Genomic DNA, 18,715 nt, shown 5'->3' on the forward strand with positions numbered 1-18,715 from the left:
CATTGCGTTGCATGCGTTGCAGCGTAGTTTAGTGTAGCGCAGCACTGTGTAGCGCAGTGTAGCATAGCGTAGTGCAGTGTAGCATAGCGCTGTGTAGTGCAGTGTAGCATAGCGTAGTGCAGTGTAGCATAGCGCTGTGTAGTGCAGTGTAGTTGCGAACGCAGTGATTGCGAACGCAATGAGCACTTACTATGAGACCTAGCAGATCATGTCTGTCTGTCTGTCTGTGTGTGTGTCCGTGTGTGTCCCCCCTTTGTGCCCATATATGGAGCTGAGTGATTTGTTTGTGATTGATGCAACACACTCCATATTTGGACGTATAGCTGCTTTGGGGACTCCTTATATGGTTATGGCTAAGTTAAAAACTTAACTTAAAAATAACTTAACTTAAAAAAACAATAACTTAAAAATAAATCTTAAAAAAACCCAAATATGTACGAGCTGCGTTCGCTTCCCGCGTTTGCTCGTCTTACTGGTGTAGCATAGTGTAGCGTAGAGTAGCGTAGTATAGTGTAGCGTAGAGTAGCGTAGCATAGCGTAGTGTAGCATAGCGCTGTGTAGCGCAGTGTAGTGTAGCATAGTGTAGCGTAGAGTAGCGTAGCGCTGTGTAGCGCAGCGCAGCGTACCTGGCTGCCGCCGCCTTCAGGTCGGTGAAGTGCGTGTGGAGGATACGGATGGTGTCGTAGCACACCACGTTGACCAGGTCGATGTCGGCCAGCCGGGAGCGGAGCTGCGTGACCGCCTGCCACCAGTCCTGCAGCAGCATTGCGTGGAGCTGGCCTTCGTCGCGGCTCAGCGGCCCGTACCACGACAGGATGTAGTCTCGGTACGAGTAGTCAAACACTGGCAGAGACGAGACAGAAGAAGCCATCAAGCCAAGACACGACTTCACGATTAAAAAAAGAAAATCACACCTGTGTGAACCGAGTGGTGCAACTCCCCTCTCTCCCCCCTCCTCTCTCTCTCTCTGCTAGCTATATTATGGATATCAATCCTGTTTCTGTGCTGCGTGCGCAGCCTCTAAATCACCCCCACAGACCGTGGCAGTCAGAAGTTGGATTTGCGTCCAGCAGGTGGCAGCCATGTCACATACTTCTCTCGTTCCAATTTCACGCATGCGCACACCACTCGTGCTCATACACCTACACAAAGAAACAAACAGGTACACGGACCTTGCACCCTAGAGGAGCAAAGGGCTAAACCCATTCTGGGCGGGAACCCGCATCATGTCATGCTTTAGCCATTGAAAAATAGCAGACCTACAAGCTCATAGCTACGAGCTTGTAGGTCTGCTCGAAGAACGACTGACATAGATAGACATGGCTTTTTCGGAAAACTGTTTATAGAATCTGATCTCAGGTCAGAAGGGGCTTAACCCATTCTGACCGGGCACCCATTTTGGTGTTGGCATCATGTTATGCTTTACCTATTGAAAAATAGCAGATCTACAAGCTCATATCGCGCCACCGAGTGGCGCGATACGAGCTTGTAGGTCTGCTATTTTTGAAAAATTCGAAGAACGACTGACATTTTTAGAATCTGATCTCAGGTCAGAATGGGTTCATCAGACCAGTGTGTGTCCCGTGGAAACCTTGTATGAATCTGATCTCAGGTCAGAATGGGCTTAATAAGTCTAGTAAGTAGAGTCATTATGAAAGATTGATTCTGCCACAGTCACAGTATGAATTCAGCGATATATGGAATCACAGCAGATCAAAGAAATGCGAACGGTCGTCACGTGCAAATGAGCGCCTCCCTCCCTCCTTCCCTCCCTCCCTCCCTCCCTCCCTCCTATGCCTATGCCCTTTCGATCACCTAAAAAGAAAAAGTTAACCGTTTTTGTGTAATGTCTCCCTCTGAACGATCGAAATAAAACTATTCATTCATTCATTCAATTTACAATTTACAATTTAGGCATTTAGCAGACGCTCTTAATCCAGAGCGACTTACATTAAGCAAGAACAAAAAAGCATGGGAATAAATCACATACAAACATTTATCATGAAACATGCGTGAGCTAAGAACGTAACAGTGGAATATCTATATAATGAAACTATACATATAAACTATACATATATACTATACTATGCTATACATATGTACTATGACGTGCATATGACTACATACAATGCACTTATAGTGCTGTCTACATAACATGCTATAAGTCTGTATCAAATGCTATCTAAGTCTAAGTCATTCATTCTTTCAGAGTGCTAATCAAAGAAGGCTCAGATGATTCAGTGTGGAACCAAATGCCTTTTGACCGCTCGTCAACAAACCATGGCAGCAATTATCAGCGGTGGAGAAAAAAAAGTACTCAATTGTTTTACTTAACCCATTCTGACCTGAGATCAGATTCATACGAGGTTTCCACTGGACACACACTGGTCTGATTAAGTACCAATACACTTCCCACCCCGCTCACTCACTGTTTGAACTGCTGCCATCAGGCAGACGGTACAGAGTGATCAAGTCCAAGACCAACAGATTCAGTAACAGCTTCTATCCCACAGCGGTAGTTGCACTCAATGCTGCTAAAAAATGATCTGTTGCTGCGACACTTTTAGTTTTTTTTAATCTGCCATCTTAAAGTACAATAAGGGTTTGTTGTGCGATAACAGCTGAAATGACATGTTAGTGCATTACTAGTGCTGCTGGGGTTGTGCAATTACAAGAAGTCATGTGTGTTTTGTTTTAGCTTGTATACAGTATGTTGTTTTTGTGATATGATGATGCACTGATTGGTTGGCACTTTTAACCCATTCTGACCGGGAACCCGTTTTGGTGTTAGCATCATGTTATGCTTTAGCTATTGAAATTTCTACTATACCAGGTCTAAGGATCGAACTAGATCCCCTACAATGTATCTTGGGCTTACACCCAACGACACCTGAATTCAATAGATTCAAGAGAATTCTGAATATACTATGGTACTGTGCTAGGTTGTCAATACTACAATGTTGGATAGGGGATGTTGTTCCATCTGTATCGAGTTGGCTCCATAATGTTCTACAACTGCTCCCATTAGAACGGCTCACACATGTTCTCCAAGGAGACATGGATGGATTCTTCTTGGTTTGGGGCCCAGTTGTGGAATACATGGGAGTAGAATACGCAGAAATATTATCAAGAGGTTTGACAAATTAAGGAAATAATCATGTTAAGAACAAAGGCTTTAAGATTTAAGTATATAAGGAGTAGAAGAAGATGATGTATGGACGTATGTATGATTAATGTATGTCGGTTAGTCTGTGTATGTATAAGTGAGTCATGTATCGGTTTGTGCAAAAATGAAAAAATAAAATGATTGAAAGAAAGAAAAATAGCAGATCTACAAGCTCATAGCGCGCCACCGAGTGGCGCGCTACGAGCTTGTAGGTCTGCTATTTTTGAAAAATCGAAGAACAACTGACATTTTTTAGAATCTGATCTCAGGTCAGAATGGGTTAATCAGACCAGTGTGTGTCCTATAGTGGAAACCTCGTATGAATCTGATCTCAGGTCAGAATGGGTTAATTTCGTTGTACACGTTGCAATGACAAATAAAGATCTATCTATCCATCTATCTATCTTACAGGCAAAAGTACCGAATTGAAAATGGTACTTGATTAAAAGTACAAAAGTGTCGGCATCAAAATGTACTTAAAGGTACTCAAATTAAAAGCACTCATATTGCAGAATGTCCCACTTCACAAGTTCACAATGTGTACAAAGTCTATTGAAAAGAGCAGATCTACAACGCGGCGCATTGTGAGCTTGTAGATCTGCTATTTTCAAATGGCCAAAATGTATAGGGTTGAAGTGGTCGATGTATGCTTTCTGATCAAAATTAAAATCTCCAAACAAAGTAACTAGTATAACTAAAGTTTTCAAATAATTCTAGTGGAGTAAAAGTACACTCAGAGATGTAGTGGGAGTAGAAGTAAAAGTGTTGGAAATTGGAAATACTCAAGTACGTACTTTACTTAACCCATTCTGACCTGAGATCAGATTCATACGAGGTTTCCACTGGGACACACACTGGTCTGATTATAACCCATTCTGACCTGAGATCAGATTCATACGAGGTTTCCACTAGGACACACACTGGTCTGATTAACCCATTCTGACCTGAGATCAGATTCTAAAAATGTCAGTCGTTCTTCGATTTTTCAAAAATAGCAGACCTACAAGCTCGTAGCGCGCCACTCGGTGGCGCGCTATGAGCTTGTAGATCTGCTGTTTTTCAATAGCTAAAGCATAACATGATGCTAATACCAAAATGGGTTCCCGTTCAGAATGGGTTAAGTGCAGTACTTAAAGGGTAAGACAACTTTTTTTTTAGGTTTGGGTTGTGTAGTTACTTTGCCATGATGCAACTCCAAATGTGGACAAGAAATAAAAAAATAACTGCTCCAGTGATTAGAATTTGATAATTCTAAATATGCTCCTCATTGACTTACATTGTAGCTAAAACAGCTCTCAAAGTCACTCTTTTAGTACGTAAACAAACACAAACAATGTTGATTCAGACAATATAGAGCATCACCAAAACTCATGTGGTTTTATTTTTTCATAACAAATGTTAGATTCCTGTTGATTTGTCCATTTTATTGGGAAGAAAACCCGTACTGGATCCGTGGATCCGGATCTTCAAATAGTAAAACCAACAGGAATCTAACATTTGCTATGAAAAGATAAAACCACATGAGTTTTGGTGATGCTCTATATTGTCTGAATCAACTTTGTTTGTGTTTGTTTACGTACTAAAAGAGTGACTTTGAGAGGCTGTTTTAGCTACAATGTAAGTCAATGAGGAGCATATTTTGAATGATCAATTTCTAATCACTGGAGCAGTTTTTTTATTTTTATTTCTTGTCCACATTTGGAGTTGCATCATGGCAAAGTAACTACACAACCCAAACCTCAAAAAGAAAAGTGGTCTTACCCTTTAAGTAAAAGTACTTAGTTAATTTCCACCACTGGCAATTATGTGTGTATAGCATTCCAGTCCTGTGTGAAATCCCGGGGGTGTGAAATTGTAGAGCTTGACTCGAAATGTCGGAGGCATTAACCCATTGTGGGCGTGCACCCATTTTGGTGTTATAGCATCATGTTATGCTTTAGCTATTGAAAAATAGCAGATCTACAAGCTCATAGCGCGCCACCGAGTGGCGCGCTACGAGCTTGTAGGTCTGCTATTTTTTGAAAAATCGAAGAACGACTGACATTTTTTAGAATCTGATCTCAGGTCAGAATGGGGTTAATCAGACCAGTGTGTGTCCAGTGGAAACCTCGTATGAATCTGATCTCAGGTCAGAATGGGGTTAATCAGACCAGTGTGTGTGTGTGTGTGTCCAGTGGAAACCTCGTATGAATCTGATCTCAGGTCAGAATGGGTTAATGTGAGCGTCAGAAATCACTCAGTTCAATCCCTTCTCTACGTTTTAAAATGGATGACAGGCCTCACGTCAACGAAGACGCTGATTAGCCCATTCTGAACGGGAACCCGTTTTACAATGTACAATGTAGGCATTTAGCAGACGCTCTTAACCCATTCTGACCTGAGATCAGATTCAAACGAGGTTTCCACTGGACACACACTGGTCTGATTAACCCATTCTGACCTGAGATCAGATTCTAAAAATGTCAGTCGTTCTTCGATTTTTTTCAAAAATTGCAGACCTACAAGCTCGTAGCGCGCCACTCGGTGGCGCGCTATGAGCTTGTAGATCTGCTATTTTTCAATAGCTAAAGCATAACATGATGCTAACACCAAAATGGGTTCCCGTTCAGAATGGGTTAAGCAAGAACAAAAAAAGCATGGGAATACATCACATAAAAAGCATTTATCATGAAACATGCGTAAGCTACGAAAGTAACAGTGGAATATCTATACAATGAAACTATACATATAAACTACTATGCTATACATTATGTACTATGACGTGATATGACTCCATACAATGCAATTATAGTGCTGTCTTCATAACATGCTATAAGTCTGTGTCAAATGCTATCCAAGTCTACAGAAATGCTATCTAAGGGGGTGGGGTAAGTGCTATGGGCCATGATGGAGTCTGAAAAGGTGGGTTTTCAGACTACGGCGGAAGATTGGGAGTGATGCTGCAGTTCTGACTGCGATGGGAAGTGCATTCCACAGTTTTGGAGCCAGAAGGAGAAAGAGTTTGGGACGTGTGGAGCGTTTTTAGTGAGGGTACTTCCAGCTTCCCTGCGTTGGCTGATCTGAGTGCGCGGGTTCGATGTAGGTGTCAGCATCATGTTGTGCTTTAGCTATTGAAAAATAGCAGATCTACAAGCTCATATAAGCGCGCTACGAGCTTGTATGTCTGCTATTTTTTTTTAAATCGAAGAACAACTGACATTTTTTAGAATCTGATCTCAGGTCAGAATGGGTTAATCAGACCAGTGTGTGTCCAGTGGAAACCTCGTATGAATCTGATCTCAGGTCAGAATGAGTTAGTATATAGAGGTCAGGTTTTTTTTTTCATTCAACAGTAAACACACAACACATACATTATTAGTGTGTACGTTACCATAACATAATGCTTTTAAAAGGGATAGTTCAGATTTTTTTGAACTTAAGTTGTATGAAATACTTGGCATTAATATAGTGGTTGCAACTGTATTAATTGATTGCCAGAGTCCCGTACGGTGGGAGTTCTGCTCTGGTTTTGGTGAAATATCAAGTATAGCATTTGTATTGTTGACCCATTTCTAAAATATTAGTGCAACTTTCGTTGTTTCTTTTACCCCTCTATCACACAGAAGTGACAGAACTATGTTTTTTGTGTCCATATCACTACGCCCAAAAAAATTGTTCCATGTGATGGAGGGGTCAAAGTTGAACGAAAGTCGCGCTAATATTTTAGAAATAGGTCAACAATAGAAATTACACTAGTTTTGTGGATTAATTTACTTTTACTGCGTGGCCCCCGGTGCCCCCCCCCCCCCCCCCCACAAAATGACCAGAACTACTTAATATTCACCAAAACCAGAGCAGAACTCCCACCACGGGACTCAATCGGGGCAATCAATTAATACAGTTGCAACCACTATATTAATGACAAGAATTTCATACAGCTTAAAGGGACACTTCACCCTTTTTGCAAAAAAATATATGTTAATGACGTTTAGAAGCTTTAGAACACACTCCTGGGGGTCTTTATGTGTGTAATATGTGGTTTTAGATATTTTAGATTGTAGCAGTGAGCCTGTTGTCTCTGATGTCATGGACACTGGGCTCACTTCCTTCCTGGACTACATGTTGTCTCAGTAAGACAGCTCTCCCCCCTATCCACAAGGAGGAGCAGTGCACCAAATAATTATGGGAATTGTAGTCCAGGAAGGTAGTGAGACCAGTGTCCATGACATCAGAGACAACAGGCTCACTGCTACAATCTAAAATATCTAAAACCACATATTACATACATAAATACCCCCAGGAAAGTGATCTAAAGCTTCTAAACGTCATTAACATATATATTTTTGCAAAGTGTCCCTTTAAGTTACAAAAAAAATCTGAACTATCCCTTTAAGCAGACAGAAAGGAGCAGTAGCACAACATGACTATACTGATACAAAGATGACCCAGCTTAACCTTTGACCTGTGATGTCACAGACACCTCTCACCTTACCACTTACAATACACACACACACACACACACACACACACACACACACACGTGTAAAGACTGTTGTAGTGAAAATCCTTAAGCCATCCGTGTGTTACCCTTACCCCACCCCCTTAGATAGCATTTCTGTAGACTTAGATAGCATTTGATGCAGATTTATAGACTTATAGCATGTTATGTAGACAGCACTATAATTGCATTGTATGTAGTCATAGCACGTCATAGTACATATGTCAGTCGTTCTCAAACATTTTCATGTCAAGGACCCCCAGAATTATCTGTAATTGGCCGCCGACCCCCATCTGATAATATGTTGTTCCAGGGACCCCCCCCCCTGCCCAGAAGCAAAGATTTGAGTTAAAAACGTTCGCTCTGAAAGAATATATATTCAAAGATTTGAATGAGCTTATGAGCTTGTAGATCTGCAATTTTTACAATAGCTAAAGTATAACATAATGTTTAAAACACCAAAAGGGTTACTGCATGTTTTTGTGAATCCTGGTCTCTAAAACTACCTCCCCCTGGCCAGCCGGGGCGCCTGATGGAAGGGAAAGGAACTGGTCGGAATAACGTGTCCCTTCCACGCGCTACGTCCGGCCGGGGAAATTCCCCTCTGTCAGGTGTAAAGGAGCAGCTTGGACTCCTCATGCATAGAAGGAGGCATGAGGTCAGTCCGCTGCCCCCCCCCCCAGGTTGGCAGAGGAAGTGTAGCGCCCAGGATTACATTAGATAATTGGCACTGGGTGAAAAGAAAACTGAGTTACAAAATTGTGGGATAAAAATAAAAATAAAAATAAAAATAAAAATAAAAAAACACCAAAAGGGGTTCCCGCCAAGAATGGACACATTATTCATTCAGATTCAGCGCCTTAAGAGACCCATAAAGATGAACATGATTATTATGAATCATCATTATTATTATTATTAGTATTAATTTTAGTACCTTCCTTCAAGGCTTTGTCCACGTTGTGCGACACCACCACCCTCGCCCCCCGACTCTGGTTGGACTCTGGGACCGCCACCAAGAAACGAGCCTGGAAGACAGACAGACACACGGACGTTAGCGGGGTGTTAGCCTGGAAGACAGACAGACACACAGACACACGGACGTTAGGGGGGTGTTAGCCTGGAAGACAGACAGACACACAGACACACGGACGTTAGCGGGGTGTTAGCCTGGAAGACAGACAGACACACAGACAGACAGACACACAGACAGACAGACACACGGACAGACACACGGACTGCTCGTAGCGCGCCACTCGGTGGCGCGCTACGAGCTTGTAGGTCTGCTATTTTCTTTTTTAATCGAAGAACGACTGACATTTTTAAAATCTGATCTCAGGTCAGAATGGGTTAATCAGACCAGTGTGTGTCCAGTCAGTGGAAACCTCGTATGAATCTGATCTCAGGTCAGAATGGGTCAAGCCTTGCTCAGTATTTCTCAACTTTTATCCTACAGAGCTGAAAGGTAAAAACACTGTGTGTTGTTTGTGGTCTTTGACCCACCGGGTCAAATGTTGACCCCAACGTGGTTCGATTCTACAAATGTCTTCTAAAATCAGTTTTCTGGGAAAAACAACCCATGTTTCTGTCAGTGGTTCTCAATATTTCATGTCAAGGATCGCAAAGATTATATGTAATTGGCAACCGACCCCCCCCCCCCCCCCCCCCCCCCATATCTGAAATATGTATGTTCCAGGGACCTCCTCACAGAAGCAAAGATTTGAGTTAAAAATGTATCGCTCTGAAAGAATAATTATATATATATATTCAAAGATTTGAGGCACATTTTCACGATTTTTCAAGAATAGCAGACATACAAGTTCATAGCACGTCCATAGCTCGTATAGCGCGGCACTCGTGAGCTTGAAGATCTGCTATCTTTCAATAGCTAAAGTATAACATGATGCTTTAAACTAGCCTGAAAAATCGAAGAACCACTGACACATAGAAACACAGCTTTTTCAGAAAACTGTCAGGATGTAGAAGACATTTTTTAGAATCTGATCTCAGGTCAGAATGGGTTGTAATAGAGCACCGAAGTCCTGACGTAACTCGCTCATCCCGACGATTCCCCTGGTTCGCGGAAGTAATTTCTCTATGGAGAATAACATGGGGTGATCTTAATATCGTCTACTATAAGCGTTGTGGTCCGAAAATAAACAAGCTGTCTCGGCGTTATTGTTAGGGAGGTGTCTCTGTATCGTTTGCAACAGTCAGTCACTCATATAATGATACAGTCTGCTTCTAGCGACAATCTAACTAATTCAGCAGCAGTAACATTAGCGTTTTCTCTCAGTCAGTTGATTCTTCATATCCATGTGAGTGAAGCGGCCGGGGTGACATGTTTATTTTTCAAACACAGTTGTTATATGAGGCGATCTAAAATCGCCTCAATGGGGATTTCAATGCAACTAAACAAATACATGAACCTGGGGACTGACGCCCTCTACTGAAAGTGACGTCAGACTTCGGTGCTCTATTCCTAACCGTTCAGAAGAGAGGAAAGCAGCTATAATACGTGCATGAGAAGCAAGGTTATAATAGTTTTTTTTTTTTTTTTTTTCATTATAGTTTAGTTTTGACATGTGTTTTTCTACTTCAGTTAGTTTTAGTTAGTTTTTTAGAGCGGGTTTGTTAGTTTTTATTTTGGTGAAAATGCTTAGTTTTTAGTTTAGTTATAGTTTAGTTTTATTCGTACTTTGGTTTATTTGTGGGTTAGGATTAGCGTGGCTACAAGCTGCCGTATACGGTGCTGAAAAGTGCCGTAAAACTTGTTGGAGAAATGAGGAAATGAATCTAATGAATTTAAAAGGATTATATTATAAATATCCGAAAGGCATATAAATATTGATAAAAACTCAAACCTAAGGGTATTTTGTCTATCATTTCAGTTAGTTTTGAGGACACACAATGTACAGTTTCAGTTTAGTTATCGTTTTGTAATTTATTTTTTAGTTTATTAGTTTCAGTTGTTCACTAAAATGTTTTTTTTAATTTTTTGTTAGTTTTAGATAACTATTATAACCTTTATGAGAAGACATTAGGAGGATTCTCGCTTCTGTGCTATTGAAAAATAGCAGATCTACAAGCTCATAGCGCGCCACCGAGTAGATCTGCTATTTTTTTTTTTTATCGAAGAGCGACTGACATTTTCAGAATCTGATCTCAGGTCAGAATGGGTTATAATCAGACCAGTGTGTGTCCAGTGGAAACCTCGTATGAATCTGATCTCAGGTCAGAATGGGTTATAATCAGACCAGTAGTGTGTGTCCAGTGGAAAACCTCGTATGAATCTGATCTCAGGTCAGAATGGGTTATAATCAGACCAGTAGTGTGTGTCCAGTGGACACCTCGTATGAATCTGATCTCAGGTCAGAATGGGTTATAATCAGACCAGTAGTGTGTGTGTCCAGTGGACACCTCGTATGAATCTGATCTCAGGTCAGAATGGGTTTAATAATTAGAAGGGAGGATCCTCTCTCTCTCTCACCATGAGCTTGCTGAAGAACTCCAGCTGCGCGGCCAGCCGCCTCCTCTCGCGGTCGAAGCGGAGCGCCCGCGGCGGCTGCGGCGCGCCAGCAGAGCCGCGCCACCCGCCAGGAAGCAGAGCAGGGCGAAGGAGGCGTAGACGAAGAGCTTCAGGAAGAAGGAGGTGACGCTCAGGCCGCCGCAGGCGAACTGGAACGCCAGCACGGCCGCCGCGCCCAGGCAGAAGGCCGGCACGAACCTGGAGGTGGCGATGGAGGCGATGGTGGAGGAGGAGGGAGGAGGGGGGGGCGAGGAGGAGGAGGAGTTGGCAGACATGGGGCTCTCTCTGCTTACGGCTGGGTCTCTCCCGCCAACCAGTGGTGCAATGATGACGCTAGCTAGCTGAGGAATGAATGAATGATTGAATGAATCGTTTATTTCGGTACTTACATTTTTTTTTTTACATTATAAGACAGATTGTAAAGGGTCAAGTTTAGCACGAAAAGGTGCTTATTTTGCCTGTAACCCTTTTTAAAAGTAACATTAGTTACGGACAGAACAAAAACAAAAGCGAGAAAAACAAAAACGAGAAAAACAAAAAAGAAAAGAAAAACAGCAGAGGAAGAGGAAGAGGAGGAGGAGGAAGAGGAGGAGGAGGAGGAGGAGGTGGGCATTCATTCATGGACCCCACCATCATCCATATAGTATATGTTGGCACTGGTGCTGCTAATCGCTCTACAATAATAACCAGCAATATTACACGAGGGGGTGTGGGTTAACGTGATTATTGCCACGACAGGGATGCGGTCAGGACGAGACGGAGTCGAGTTCCGCAAGCATCACTGAAGTGCTAACTCATGTGTTTTATTTTTTCATAAAATGTTATCTTCCTGTTGATTTGTCCATTTTATTGGAAGAAAACCCGGACTGGATCAGTGGATCCAGATCTTCAAATAGTAAAATCAACAGGAATCTAACATTTTTATGAAAAATAAAACCACATGAGTTTTGGTGATGCTCTATATTGTCTGAATCAACATTGTTTGTGTTTGTTTACGTACTAAAAGAGTGACTTTGAGAGCTGTTTTAGCTACAATGTAAGTCAATGAGGAGCATATTTTGAATTATCAATTTCTAATCACTGGAGCAGTATTTTTTTTATTTCTTGTCCACATTTGGAGTTGCATCATGGCAAAGTAACTTCACAACCCAAACCTCAAAAAAAGTGGTCTTTTAACCACACCCTCGAGTGTAATATTGCAATTCTACCACAGTTACCCTTAAAACTAAGAAAATTTCTGAAAGAATATATTTTTTTTTAATGACAAATGTAGTCACTACGACCACAAATGTCCCAAAAAACTAGCTATAGCCTAGCCACCCAGTTTGCTATAGCGCTCTGGGAGAACAGAGCGGCTGAATTATTTGTTTTGATTATAGGTGGTGAACGGTGCTGGTTTAACCACCGGCTAGAAGGCTGTTTCAACCAATCAGATTGCTTCCTCCAAACGACCTGTGGTATAGAATAACCAGTAATACACCTTAAAGGTGTTCCTTTAAAGGCGATACAGCGACCGCTATAGAGGGCAGAGACACTCTCTATACCGGGAAATAAAATTAAATCAGTAATTAATAAATATCAATGAAAAGTCTACCGTCTCTCTCTCTCTCTCTCTCTCAGCGATAATTGTCAAGGAGTTATAGTTGTCTTTTGTGTCGTCACTATATACTGTAAATAAACTGTCTGCAGAAATGTGGAATATTTGGACGGCATGAGCAACATTTAGCGTTTTGATTCTTTTTTTTTGTATCCATAATTATGAGTCAAACCACCGCGATCATGGGAAATGGCTGGATGGGATGCAGGCTGTGTTGAATACCCTCCATTCAAAGAGCTGGGGTGGTGGTACTGTTTATACCGGTTCTGGTGCGGTTGAATACCATCCAGTCAAAGAGCTGGGGTGGTGGTACTGTTTATACCGGTTCTGGTGCGGTTGAATACCATCCCCCCCACCAGCTCCTCCTCCTCTGACATGTTAGTATTCTCCTCCTCAGCTTTGCGGTTCGGTTCTGTTCTGTTCTGTTCTGTTCTGGCGGGCCCCTCTTAGCGTCGGGGCCGCAGCCCTCTTAGTCATCCAATGACGAGTCCCCCTGATGGCGGCTGAGGATGTAGGGGCTTGTCTCTCACTTGTCACCTCCCCAGAGGAGAGGAGAGGAGAGGAGAGGAGAGGAGAGGAGAGGATCTATCTGTCTGTCACCCCCACAGAGGAGAGGAGAGGAGAGGAGAGGAGAGGAGAGGAGAGGAGAGGAGAGGAGAGGAGAGGAGAGGAGAGGAGAGGAGAGGAGAGGAGAGGAGAGGAGAGGATCTATCTGTCTGTCACCCCCACAGAGGAGAGGAGAGGAGAGGAGAGGAGAGGATCTATCTGTCTGTCACCCCCACAGAGGAGAGGAGAGGAGAGGAGAGGAGAGGAGAGGAGAGGAGAGGAGAGGAGAGGAGAGGAGAGGATCTATCTGTCTGTCACCCCCACAGAGGAGAGGAGAGGAGAGGAGAGGAGAGGAGAGGAGAGGAGAGGAGAGGAGAGGAGAGGAGGATCTATCTGTCTGTCACCCCCACAGAGGAGAGGAGAGGAGAGGAGAGGAGAGGGGGATCTATCCGTCTGTCACCCCCACAGAGGAGAGGAGAGGGGAGGGGGATGGATGGATGGATGGATGGATGGAGCAACACCCCCCCCCCCCCCCACCACCCTGACTGTCACCTTGAGAACAGACAGGTGGGGGAGAGAGAGGAGGAAAGGCTGGGAGTTCTTCCAGCAGCGACCGTCAGCGTCAAACCAACCCTGGCTGTATGTATTCATTATTACACTAACTAACTGCACTACACGGTATAATACACAAACAAAACGCCTGTAAGAAGGAAAGTAGGTCAAACAAACAAACAACTACCTTATCATTGGGGGGGGGGGGGGGGAGAAGAAAGAACGTTACCTATAAATGGACATCTTTCTTCTTTTTCTTCCTCCACGACGTCAGTGACAGCATGTCCCTCAGTCAGTCACACACCGGCGGCGACACCGCTGCCATAATCCCCCCCGGTTAGTCCCTTGCGGTCGCCGTTTAGTCCAACCTAGCGTCCATACTAGCACCCTAGTAGCACCCTATAAGCAACCTGTTGGTGCAACCTAGCGTCCATAGCACCCTATGGCAACCTGTCAGTCAACCTAGCGTCCGTATAGCACCCTAGCACCCTATAGCTTTAACCTGTAGGTCCGTACCTTACACCACCTACACCAGCAACACTGTTGTTTATCACGTCATATATATCAGCAGCTAAAAGGCTAGCTTAACAACACACACACACACACACACAGGCTTGCAATAAACAACAGTGTCTAGCCTACAGACTCCCTCTGACAGACAGACAGACAGCAGCTATACTGTGTTAAATTTATATCGGACCCTGCAGCTGCTGCTTTTTCATCAAAACAAACATTTTCTTTGTCTCTTTAAAATAAAACTGTTTATCCAACAAAGAATGTGTGTCGGGGCTGCCTCCTCCTCCTCCTCCTCCTCCAAAAAGAAAATGTCTCCTGGAATTGTATTAAAAGATAAAGGAGGAAAATTAAGAGTTTGTTATTGTTGCTCTCTCTCTCTCTCTCTCTGACTGACTGACTGACTGCTCTGCCTCTGACGTGACACAAAAAAAACCCTCTGCGCACGTGACGGGCCCTCAGCCAATCAGCGGCCGGAGTTAAGGCCTCGGCCAATCAGCGGCCGGGAGTTAAGAGGCCGACCCGAGTGGAATAAGTGGCGACACTGTTAAGCGTCGACTCACGCTTTGTGTAAACAATAAAGTGCGAAAGTTGCTCGTTCTGTCTCAACGGGATAGTTCCAATGTTTGGAACTATAGCCGGTGTGAGATCAAAGCGTGTCGCCACTCTCTAGCCTAGCGGCTATTCCACTCGGCGTTGCCAGGTCCGCTTATTATAAGCGATGTCGGGTTTGTTTTTGTTTTTTCTGTAAACTTTCTATAATATTGGTTGATTTAATACTTTATTAACAACAGTTTGCCAATAGTAGTGCAGGGATAGCTATAGACTTTTCCTTGAGGCTGAAGACAAGGTTTATTCGACTATGCATGCACCTCTTCTTGGTACCACAGCCCCTCAATGTCATTAAGATATGTGAATCCCTTGACTCCTTCAAAACCGCTCTCAAAGGGCACCTATACGGACGGCTGCAATTTGAAACTGGCCCCTGTAAAATCTGAATCCCCCCCCCTTTCCCCTCACTGTATATGTTTCTTTTCCCTTTTTGCTTCCTTTATGATGAATTCCTGTTCTGTTCTTTAACTATAATAGAAGTGTCTATTTGTACGTCTCTAAATGTTTTGATGAATTGAACAAAGTGGACCCTAGCTGTTGTAAACAAGTGTAATGCTTTATTGGGTCGTACACTCACAGTACATTTCAAGCACAAACTCAATACAAAAGACTGTTAGTCTTTTGTAGTGAGTTTGTGCTTGAAATGTATAGGCTACTGTAATTCTGCAAACTGTTAATAAATCCTACTTCAATCAATCAAGTGGCCTCCCTGTGGTTCACAGTTGTCATGGTAACCATCCACATGAGGACATGTGACATGTGAGAGACAAATGGGAAGCTGACAAATGAGAAGTGAAAGCGACAGAGAGAGAGAGACAGAGAGAGAGAGACATCTGCAGGCCGAACAGCTTATAATACTGTTGCAACATAAACCATATAGAAACTAGAAAAATGCTGAATTTAGTGTCCCATTTGGGCCTGACGTCGAGGGGAAAAAAAGTCTTCTAAATTCTGACGTTTTCTGAAATACCTGTTTCTGTATCAGTGGTGCTCAATATTTCATGTCAAGGACCCCAAAGATGATATTTTTAATTGGCCACCGAACCCCCCCCCCCCCCCTGTGTTGAGGACCCCCTCTAAAATGAGATGAGACATATCAAGGGGCTCATCCATTCAATGAAGGTATATAACAACGAGTAGGACGCGCAAACGCGGGAAGCGAACGCAGATCGTACATTGCAATAACAACTCAGCTCCATATATGGGCACAAAAGGGGCCAGGTCCACAACAAACAAATCACTGGCCCCTTTTGTGCCCATATATGGAGCTGAGTGGACCTGGCCCCTTTTGTGCCCATATATGGAGCTGAGTGATTGCTGATGCAACACACTCCATATTTGGATAGCGGGACAGACAGACAGACAGACAGACAGACACACACACAGACATGATCTGCTAGGTCTCATAGTAAGTGCTCATTGCGTTCGCAATCACTGCGTTCGCAATAATAATATTAAAAAAAGAACAGAAAAAGAAAACAAACGGTAATTAAAAAACAACAATCTTTATTATTCAGATTTACAAGTTGATCCAAAAGGTAATAGGTATGATAGTTACCACATGACAATGTGCAGATAAGACGTCCCTCCATACTTTACTGGCAATAATAATTGTATTAGGCCTACTCTTGTGAGTAGAAGCCCCCACCCCCCTCCCCCCCTCGCCTAAAGACACACCAGCAAACAAACAATTATTAAAACAAAGGATATGGACTTAACGTTGTCATTAATTAACCCACTGGAAGATATATTGAAAGGATTAAATCCACAGGAGACCTCATATGTGAATGACTGTGCAGCCGGTAACTAGATAATTATTATCTTGTTGAATGTCATGCTGCGAAAGCAGGGAATCATATAGCTTCACATTGACATATCGGTTGCTCAGTTTGACACAGCAGTTCTGGAGATATGGCTTATATTAGACAGAGTAATGTCTCTGAAACAGCGAGTTGAGTTGAGAGAACAGGCTGGAAAGGGTGCACTTCTGCTGTGCTGTGGTCTCTATATATAACATTACTACACGTTTAAGCATTTATTTCATATTTACATGTCGATTTCAGCTCTGACATTTATTTCAGACACACTCTATATGCATGTGAAGAGTCTGTTCTGCCTGTGGTATTAACTCCATTTTTGGATACAACATAATTATAAATACATTCAGTTTCTCTCCTCTGGTGAAAAGAGGAGGTTGGAGGATTGCAACGATGACTCAAGTGTCAAGTCAAATCTGGTCACATAATAAGTTTGTCCAAAACTGTGACTTTTCAGTAGTCAAATTCAAAAGAGGCAAAAGTAGCACAAAACTATATGTCGATTGGCGATGGCTTTCGTGTGACCCGCTGTGATTATTAGTGTAGTTTATGATCAGGCATAATTTACGAAAACCCAAACTAATCAAATGTGGAGATAAGAGGTTGGTTTCTGTTTTTACGAAAAGCAACAATATGCAGCTTTCATTGAACGCTACTGTGTAGTTTTCGTCAGCTACTGCAGACAACGGCTTCTGCAGTTAGAGAAACCTCCACTGGGTGGCAGCAGTGAAAGGTTAACCATGCCGTGTGTCTTTTAATTCCTCATAGTTTGACTTAAGGAAGAAGTGTTGATAATATTACTAGTGAGTCAGTGACGACGTGATTCATGAATGTGGGAAGTAAACAAGGAAGCAGATTGTTAGCACCGTCGGTCAGCCAACCAATAAGAAAGTCCTATTGCTCAATAATATCAATATATTACCCAATTTACCCATCTCATTGGGCTCTAGTGTGAAGGAATCACTAGTAATTAAACCTGTGATTTGGGCTCTATAGTAAAGGAATCACTAATTCAACCATCTCATTACAGGCACTTTGGAGAGAAACGTATGAAAAGGGACCTGGAAAAATTTCTATCACAATTATTGGTCCACGATTATTCGACGTTGCAATTCATTGGCTTCAGTCTTTTCCAGTACACTAGCCGTAATACAATCTCTGAGTGCAATTTCTAAGTGCAATTACTACAAATTAAAACATTTAAACCCCGTTTGAATTATCAACATGTGTAATTGTATTTCTTTTTTTTTAACCTTTTAAATCACTTTTTAATATTTAAAAATGATTAAATATGTTGTGCTGTCTGCTGATATATGAAGCAAAGTGCAGGTACATCTGGCCAGAATGTGTGTAGGCTATAGTATATATATACTATAGTATACATACATATATATATGTTATATTTATATATATATGTATATATACATACATATATATGTATAACATACATATAGCTATAAAAAACCACGTTGTTGGCATTCATTCTCCTACAACGATTATAATATTGCCTGCAACTGTATATAAATATATCATTCATAATCATAACCCAGCGTGTCACGATAGGCTCACATCTGTGAGTTTGTATAGATGAGCCGATCTGTGGGGTTTATGATGTATATATCATGATTATGTCATATACAGTATACATTACCAACTGTAAAGTAGACCCATGGGGGGGTACACTTTTTGTGCCGGCATGTTTTCGGGCACCTCAGTAGACCTGGCTGCAGGCAAAAAACTACAAAATTACGTCATTTCGCAGGCAAAAACTACAAAATGACGTCATTTCGCAGGTCCTTGGATCGGCGAGGATGGCGTTTTTTGGACGTGTACGGCTCGATAGTGTAACTTAACCCATTCTGACGGAAAGTTCTTATAACGGCAGGGGGTTCATGCAGCCACGCCCCCT

General features: G+C 42.5%; 1 protein-coding gene across 1 annotated transcript in view; it reads right to left on the reverse strand.

Moving 5' to 3' along the window:
• snx25 (sorting nexin 25) overlaps positions 1-14,653 on the reverse strand; it is a 50,230-nt gene extending 35,577 nt beyond the window's left edge. The window contains 5 exon segments of the mRNA XM_080774426.1: positions 627-843; positions 8,578-8,668; positions 11,131-11,207; positions 11,210-11,510; positions 14,094-14,653. Coding sequence (XP_080630552.1) covers positions 627-843; positions 8,578-8,668; positions 11,131-11,207; positions 11,210-11,444 — 620 coding nt within the window. The 5' untranslated portion in view covers positions 11,445-11,510; positions 14,094-14,653.
• Positions 14,654-18,715: the final 4,062 nt, after the last annotated feature.

Source organism: Protomyctophum bolini, assembly GCF_963924005.1.
Source record: "Protomyctophum bolini genome assembly, chromosome: 10".
NCBI classification, from domain to species: domain Eukaryota; kingdom Metazoa; phylum Chordata; class Actinopteri; order Myctophiformes; family Myctophidae; genus Protomyctophum; species Protomyctophum bolini.